The 8,853-nt window shown below is 39.4% G+C and overlaps 1 protein-coding gene across 1 annotated transcript; it reads left to right on the top strand.

Annotated features, from left to right (window-relative positions):
* The first annotated feature begins 2,554 nt into the window (after positions 1 to 2,554).
* Positions 2,555 to 8,650, top strand: LOC308281185 (uncharacterized protein). Its single transcript, XM_080721301.1, has 6 exons — positions 2,555 to 2,643; positions 3,215 to 3,268; positions 3,386 to 3,575; positions 4,044 to 4,304; positions 7,436 to 7,585; positions 8,553 to 8,650. The coding sequence occupies exons 3-6, from the start codon at positions 3,536 to 3,538 to the stop codon at positions 8,612 to 8,614; spliced, it is 513 nt and encodes a 170-aa protein (XP_080577427.1). The 5' UTR covers positions 2,555 to 2,643; positions 3,215 to 3,268; positions 3,386 to 3,535; the 3' UTR covers positions 8,615 to 8,650.
* Positions 8,651 to 8,853: the final 203 nt, after the last annotated feature.

The raw sequence follows: 8,853 nt of genomic DNA on the forward strand, positions 1-8,853 counted from the left end.
TACCATTTTGATGATTCTAGTTTTAGGTGGTTTGGTTGGTACAGACAAAGTATGACCTAGCTGGTCATAGGGGCAGTCTTTTTTTCAGTCCCAATCTCATTCGACATACAGTCATACAGTATACTGTATATTCTCAAAACAATCTGTCCAACAGGTTTAAATGAAAAGAATGGTAAAAACAAACGAACATGTAAACCACTACTGACCTACAGTATATGGAGAACTGTTTACAAACTGTTTTCTCCATATCTGCTTTGAGACAATCTGTTTTGAGATGACATCAAGAAGTGCAATCTTTGATTGGCCACACCTGTGTACTGGTTTTAGGAACAGAATATCCTTAATTTATCGACATCAAGATTTATCAAGATGGCCTCGGATATGTCTCACACAACACATGTTTTTGATTTGGGATAATACAAAAACAGGAGATTAATGCAGACAATAGTTGCTTGTAATTCTGGTATTTCTTGTTAATTCAGGTGAGCGCGGCTCATACAGTGATTCTGGAGAAGGTACGTAGACATGTTATGTCAGTTCTACCTACAGTACATTGAATCAGAAATTGCCGACCTCATCAATTAATAGACACTTTTAGTGCCAACATCATGATAACATCAGCGTTAGCTGGAGGCAACACAAATATTGGATGTGAAGGCAAACATGAATCATCTCAGTCAGTATAGAAACAGGTTATTTTGCCTTAGGCTAGCTATTTTATTCACCCACTGAACACTTCTGCTATGGTAGCTGTGTTCAAGTCTTTCTTTCTCTTGAACCTCTGTTCTTCCTCTTTCACTTCTCCCTTCCCTCCTCTAGTCCTCCTCATCTTTTTCATTCTTGTCTCTAGTGTTTTCTCCAGGGGGACCTTTTCCCTGGTGGGGCTATCTTATCATCACCATCGCCACCATCATCATAATCATCATCAGTGGTCTGGTTTATTATAAGAGGAAAACCATTCAGGAGTTTGTCCACAGCCCAGAAGAGGACAGGTACAGTATGTTTCATGTTTGGATTCATGTTAACTTAAAGCAGTGTCATTTTCAATCAGTAAAACAATCAATCAATCCACCAACCCCCTCCCTCTCCGGTCTCTCTGTCTTCTGTTCAGCCCTATGGCTGCCAACTCTGCAGTCTGAAGTTGAAACATCTACTCCACCATCTAGGTTTTTGTGCTGTACAGAAACAGAAATACAATATTTGTATTAATAATTAGGTGAAAAAGAAAAAAAAAACATAAATAGCCATTCCAAACATCTTTGGGTTTGCAATAATAATTTGTCATAAATCATCTTATACTTACTAGATTTTCTTACTAGTCATTTCAGTCTAATCAATATTCAAATGTATAGAATTGCTCATTAAGTCCCCAAATCCCATATATGACTTTAAAATATGTCTCCTTGCTCTACCCTTCTTTTTGATTCAGCTCAATGCACAGAGCTTTTCTTCTAAAACCGGATGCAACATTTCCAAGGTCCACAGCCCCAAGCCCTCCATTTCTTTTATTTATTTATTTTACTTATTATTGTAACATCTCTAGTGGTTCCCCATATAAAGGTAACTAATGTTTTATAAAAAAAATTCAGTGTCTGGTCTTTAGGAGGAAAATTGATGCACTTTATGTTTAACCTCTCAGCAGCTACTTTTCACTAGATATACCTGTTTTGGAGATTTGATGTATGTAGGTATGTATGTATGTATGTATGTATGTATGTACTGTATGTACTGTATGTATGTATGTAGGTATGTAGGTCTTTCTTTAGTCCTCTTGCACTTCAGGGCGTGTAGAGCCAACTGTGGCAACCAGGTTTCTCCATTTTAGTCTAACTTCCTGGCCTCCTCATCGAACACGTGGAGAGCTTCATGAAGCTGCTTGTATACATATGTACAGTATGTATGTAAATTATGTACATTATTTTATTTATTTTATTTATTTTATTTATTAGACAAGCTATATTTATTTGTCACGTTCTGCTCTGCAATTTGTGTTCCGAAAGATTAAAATATCTCAATTATTTTTATGTCAATTATGTGTGACAGCCCTATTTATTATATCCACTGCTTTTTAACTGCCTCAATCAAGTACTTTAACCATGCAACTTAGAATTATGTGCTTTTACATATACATCACATAGACATCTGATCTGTTTTTCTGTTTGTGTATTTATTGGTCCATGGTCAGATAATAGAGTCTGCCCCACTTATTCTCAATATAATGTATTTATTAGACTGATTATTGGTATTTATTCCCAACGATGTTTTAAATCAGTGGTTTCTTCACTACTATACTATAGAGGGTTAGGGCTTTTTTTAATACCTCTAAAATGATACATTAAACATTAGACAATTTGTCAAATATTAGAGGCTGAAATTGTTTAAAGTGTTACCAACATAGCAGATCTACCGTTACATGTAGATCTGCTATTTTCACAATAGAACCGTGTCATACAAAATGTAATAACTAAAGTCTTAGTACTCATCAGGGTGAAACTCAGCAGTAGACCACTTCCTTCAGTACAGCCCCCTCTCACCACAACAGCAGTAGGAGGAAACAATAGTGAGTCAGTAACTCTGTCATAACAGTGTCAGTCAGTGAGCAGCAACACAGCATGGAGCAAACATCCCTCTGCCTTCTAGTCTGTGAGTAGCCTACAAATACCCAATACATGTTATTGTAGGAGGTGTGTACGCGCGCAAACAATAATCTGCTTGCTACCTCACTAATAGTTGAGGTGAGGTTAGAATTATGCCTAATTAAGGTTAAGACATGACAATTGATCATTGGATGATGCGTTGGGGAATGAATTCCGTCAAAGGAGGGTCTTTATGTCACGTTTTTGTAAAATGTAATTTCATTTTGAGAAGAAATGCAAAACGTCTAGAATGCCCTCTACAGTTGTTTTGTCTCTCCACATTAACACTGTTATTATTTTAACCTAAATGTTTTATTTTACGCCTGTGCTGTTTTTCTTGACTAATAAAGTATTCAGTCAAAGAATCGCATTAATATTAAGACCCTAACAACATGCACTAAGGGGCCTATTTAGATGATCTATTCTAGACTGACAAGGAAACATGTGGTCTCAACTCCAATTTAGCACTTAAGTAAATATATTTTAGCAACTCAAATTAATAAACTATTACTAATATTACACATTACATTACTTGTATTAGTCTCTGAGATGTGATCTCTCTCTCTCTCTCTCTCTAGTGGTTATTTCCACGGTGAATGTCTCAGCAGAAGTTACAAACAATGGTGATATAGGTAAGTCTGTTTGTCTTATGATATTCACAACTGTCAATGGAATCATGGAACTGTAATAAGAAATACAGTTTTCATTTTAACATGACATCAACTTCCTTCTGGATTTCTGCCCCACAGTCTCTGTCAGACTCAGTCCTGACAGATGCCAGTTCTTTAAATATGAGTCTGTCTTTCTGAGCTGTGAGGACAGACTGTCTAACTCTACTGTCTGGAAACTGAAGAGGACCAACATCAAAAACACCTCAGAGTGTGGTCGGAGTGGTCCACATGGCTGGGGGAAGAAGAACACCACAGGATGTCTTCTCAGGTACATGCGCCCCGGAGTAGACAGTGGACTTTACTGGTGTGATTCTTCAAACGGAAAGAGCAACACTGTTAATATCACTGTGACTGGTATGTTCAGCAAATCTCTCTCTCTCTCTCTCTCTCTCTCTCTCTCTCTCTCTCTCTCTCTCTCTCTCTCTCCTTTTTTGTCTTAAAGGAGTATTTCACCCCCAAAATGACTTTTTTTTTCCTATTGATTACTCACGCCATGGAGCTTTGAGTTCAACAGTATGTTTTTGTATTTGTTGCATTCCTAAGACAAATTGTAATCAAATTATTGTCTTATGAATGCAATACCAAAAAAAAGTATTATTGAACTATTGATTTTTTTTTGGGGGGTGAACTACTCCTTTAAATTATTGTATAATAATGTTAGAACCTCCAGTTGGGATAGCGTTCAGAGTGATGTAATAAATGTTCTATTATTCTGATGTAATTTGTCATTATTCAGGCAGAGATGTGATCCTGGGGAGCACTGCACTTCCTGTGATGGAAGGAAGTGATGTCACTCTGGACTGCTGGTACAAAGACAAGACAACTGGCAAACCATCCTCTGACCGCCCAGCTGATTTCTATAAAGATGGATCCCTCATCAGCACTGAGTCTACAGGACAGATGACCATCCACAACGTCTCCAAGTCTGATGAAGGACTCTACAAGTGTCACATCTCTGGCCTTGGAGGGTCACTAGAGAGCTGGATGCATGTGAAACGTGAGTCTTGAGCCTTTGTGAGATTATTTAAAATGATTATCAGATATTATGATTATACTAGAAGGAAGATTCTTTTTTTCCAAAAAAGTGTATAGAAAGATATTTTGTTTTTAGGTGGCCACACCCACCAGTTCATTAATTATGCCTAGTTGTCCAGGTGGGTGGTGACCCAGCTGAAGTTAGCCACACCCACATTGTTGGGTGAATGGTAAAAGGGGAGGGGATGATTATATGATGTCATTTTATCTGTGTTTTTGGATTGGCACTTTTGACCCACAGGGTGTCAGCCTCCAGGAAGAAACCCCAAATACAAAGGGAATGCATTGATTGATTGATTGAAGACTTTATTAGAAGTTTGCATAGGAAAAGGTACAGTTTCATGACGGTACAGTTCACTGGTACAAGGTCTACTAAAAGGAGATCCATGAAAAGACTAAGCTTATTTCCACAGGAAACCATTAAAGTATCTCTAACATTGAATGACAGACGAATAGAACACAGTACTATGCAGTAGATATGTAAGGAAAATAAAATGAAAGAACAAAAAAAAGAAAACAGTAAGTCTAAACAAACATAAAGTATATACAGAGAAGGGGCAGGGGAGGGTAGGGCTGGGCTAGGTTTTTTTTTTTTTTACCAGTTGGGAACGGCTGCTGCCTGTAAGTGGATTTTCAGGGCAATTTTAAAGGATGCTAGTGATCCACACTCCTTTATGGCCTTCGGTAAGGCTTTCCACATTTTGGTGGTATAGCAGAAGAACGGGTTTGACCCTTTGTTGTACTTGGGTATCATAGTGGTGTAGTGTATCTTGTACACCAGGCCCATTGCAAGTTGCTGTACTCTGTCATCTACTCTGAGCCACCCCACTCTTAACTGGTGAGTAGCGGTGAGGTGAGTCTGATAGGGAAGGTTAAGCAGGACCCTAATTAGTTTATTTTGGGCTGTTTGGAGTTTAGTTTTAAGGGCTTGTGGGGCGTCACAATACCATACGTGAACTCCGTAGTCAAAGAGGGCTGGATTATTGCACCAGCTATGGTCTTCAGTGTGTTGAAATTGACCATTGGGGCGATCCGCTGTAGGAAACGAGTTTGTTGGTTGATTTTATTTATTACTTTAGAAGTCATCTTTTCGCTGGAAAGATTAGCTTCAAGGATACATCCTAAGTAAGAGATTTCGTTTTTTCGTGTTAAGACCTTGTCACCCACTTTGATTGTGAAGTTATCGACTTTTTTGAGGTTATGATTTAATCCAAAGAGGATGGACTTTTTCCCAGGTAAATTGATAATTTGTTGTCGTTAAGCCATGTGCAGATCTTACTTAGTTCAGAGTTAAGTGTCTTTTCAACCTGCAAGTGGTCCTTGCCCGAGACTAGGAGAGCCGAGTCATCCGCGAACAGGAACAAGCAGATGCCATGTCGTTCACGTATATTAGGAACAACAGAGGTCCCAGTATGCTACCTTGAGGAACACCACAGCTTACTGGGAGGGGGGGGGGGGACAGGGTACCGTTAATCTCCACCACCTGTTCTCTCCCCACCAGGTAAGATTGCATCCAACTCACTGCTGCGCTGTCAAGACCAATGGCTTTTAGTTTCTCAATCAGAATAGAATGATTTACGGTGTCAAATGCCTTCTGGAGGTCCATCATGACCATGCCGCTATATTTGCCATCATCCGCTTCGCGCTTGATTTGGTCAGTCAAATAGAGAAGGCATGTGTCAATGGAATGAGATTTTCTGAATCCAGATTGGAACTCGTAAATCAGATTATTCTCATCGAGATATCTTGCAATCTGTTCGTAGAATATTTCCTCCATGACTTTGGATATGGAGCTAAGAATGGAAACGGGGCGGTAGTTTCCAGGGTCTAGTTTGCTACCTGTTTTATGCAGGGGGGTTACTTTTGCTAGTTTGAAGTCCTGGGAGACATGACCCTGTTCGATGGAAAGGTTAATTATGTGGGTAATGATTGGAGCAATGGTGGCGGCGGAATCTCTGAGAAATCTAGCTGGAATTAGAGGTAGGGCGCTCAATTTTTTAAACACTTCATCAGTTGTCACTGTGGCAAGTTTAAAACTGTCTTTGCTAACGCCCAGTTTTTTGTAGAATTTTTTAACACATTTTACAACATACCGCCCAGATGGGGCGACCAGTCTTTCGACCAGTGATTGGGCTGTGGTGGTAAAGGTTTTGTTAAGATGGGTAGCCACTTCACATTTGTCAGAAATGTGAGCGGCGTCCGTTTTGATGTTTATGTTGTGGCATATGGTTTTAGGTTTTAAGCCTAATTGGTTGTTAAGCAACTTCCATAGGTCTCGTGGTTTGTTTTTGTATTCGTAGATTTTGTCGTCGATGTAGTTCTTTTTGGCGGATCTAACTAGGGCGGTTGTCTGGTTTCTAAGTCTCTTGCATTGAGCAGTAAGATGCTTGATGTGGATTTTGAGGTCAGAGTTGATTTTTTTGCAGCACTTTCGTTTTTAATCGTATTTTTTTGTCTCTGAGTTAAGCTGATTCTTCAATATCTGAGTTATACCATGGCTCTTGGTGGGCTTTAACCCTGGTGGTTTTCAAGGGGGCCACGTCGTCTGGAGTATCGTTAAATTTGGTTTTAAAACCACACCATGCTCCTTCGACATCTGTACACTGCAGATCTGGGGAAAAATCTACACTCGCTAGTGTGTGATTAAAAGCCTCACTGGAGTAGTTATTAAGGCTTCTAGCTACGACTGTTTTGTGGCCACTAGCCTTGGGTTTGTGTATTTTACGGGTAGAGTAGATCATGTAATGATCACTAAGACTGCATACAATAGTGAGGCCATATTGATTACATAACCCATCAAAGGACTTGAACAGGGGTGTTTCTTTATGCAAAACATCAACATTCCAGTCGCCCAAAATGTGTAACTCAATACCATCCACCTTTGCCAAGCTCTCAGCAAACAACTCAATGAAGTCATTCTAATAAGTGCTCATAACAGCCACACCAGGGGGTCTAATGAAATACTGTCAACCTCCTAGATACATGAAAACCAGAAAAAGTACAAAACTATGACACCGCCTCTTTTATCATTTTCAACATGAGAAGATAAACCAGTGTTTGGATGCTGCATGAAAGCCACTGTTCTCTTTACAGATTCATCCTCAACAACATCATTTCCCACCCCCGATACAACCTCTGAGTCTGGCTCCCTCTTGCCCCATCTGATAATGAAGCTACCGGTGCTCGGCCTTTACCTGGTGTCAACCTGCCTCTACATCTCCATCGTGAGAGCCAGAGCTAGAGGTGAGGCAAACATGTTCCATCATAATGGGCCTTGCATATCGATAGGATTTCGAGGTAAATGTACAGAAAATGCCCACTGTCCCTCCGACCATGACCGTACGATTAGAATTGTTTCTTTTAGAATCGTTAAAATAATGTATGGTGAATATAGTGCTTCAAAAGCTAATACATATGAATAATAATTCAAAAAATGAATTACACGTTTGTTTTTAGCAAACGATAAATAGAAGATAGATGTTGACGGACACATGACCACTGGTCCACTACTGGTCATCATGCTTCTTCTAAAATAAGTAGCAATTGTGTAGCCTACATTTACAATTTGTTTAGTTAATTATCTGTTCATGTTTTAATTTTGATTGTTAATTAGTAAGAAAACAGCCAAATGTTATTATTATTACCCTTATTAATCAATTAATCAAATTAATCAATTAATCAATGTGTTAGTTATTGTCATAACAACTTTATTGTAGCCTATATGACTATGAATCCATACCAGCCCTGAAAGCAACATGCTCTACAACCTTCATCATGAAAAACAAAAATCACACATAGTTTGAAGTGAGCGGTGCTATTTATGAGTTAATTTCATCAAGCGCCTGCTAGCCATTCACAACACGTCCAGTGAAGCTTGGCCAATGGGACCCTGGGCGTACAGCAAGCTTTGGGCCATTTGCGCCAAGATGTAGGCCATATCTAGGCCAGGTGTAGGCCACGCTCCAGTTTAGTTAAGCCCCAGACATTTTGTAACATGTTTTTCCCTATCAGTTTTCAACCAGAAAAAGCCAGATGTTGAAGCTTAGCTCCTGTTCCAAGAGCACTGCTCAAAAACTCATCTAATCAAACATTCACATCAGGTCTGGTCCAGATAAAGTCATATCTTGCTCAGTCTATCTCTCTCTCTCTCTCTCTCTCTCTCTCTCTCTCTCTCTCTCTCTCTCTCTCTCTCTCTCTCTCTCTCTCTCAGCCGCAGCCAATGTGGGGAAAACAAGAGACGCCAATGATGTCATCATGGAGGTAGCTGTGTAGCCAATCAGAAGTGTTGATGGCAGGTTTTGAGCAGTGTCACACCAAAAATAACATAGGCCTAGCCTAGTATCTTTTTAGTAGAGGTTTTAGTTTGAAGTGGAACTAAAACCAGCTGTAAGAAAACAGGAAGTCCACAGCAGCACATCATGTCTGCTGTTGTGGTTTGTTTTGGGGTTCTCAACACAACAGATATGTCAAATCTGGTTTTAAAATGAATTGAACTAAACACATAAGCAATA

Source organism: Nannobrachium achirus (genome assembly GCF_963921795.1).
Source record: "Nannobrachium achirus genome assembly, chromosome: 3".
Taxonomy (NCBI): domain Eukaryota; kingdom Metazoa; phylum Chordata; class Actinopteri; order Myctophiformes; family Myctophidae; genus Nannobrachium; species Nannobrachium achirus.

Excerpts from the sequence above, each read along its gene's own strand:
- LOC308281185 (XM_080721301.1), top strand. The coding sequence starts at position 3,536 with ATGGCTGGGGGAAGAAGAACACCACAGGATGTCTTCTCAG. Across the intron at positions 4,305-7,435 it reads GAGCTGGATGCATGTGAAAC|ATTCATCCTCAACAACATCA; the intron begins GTGAGTCTTGAG and ends TTCTCTTTACAG. Across the intron at positions 7,586-8,552 it reads CGTGAGAGCCAGAGCTAGAG|CCGCAGCCAATGTGGGGAAA; the intron begins GTGAGGCAAACA and ends TCTCTCTCTCAG.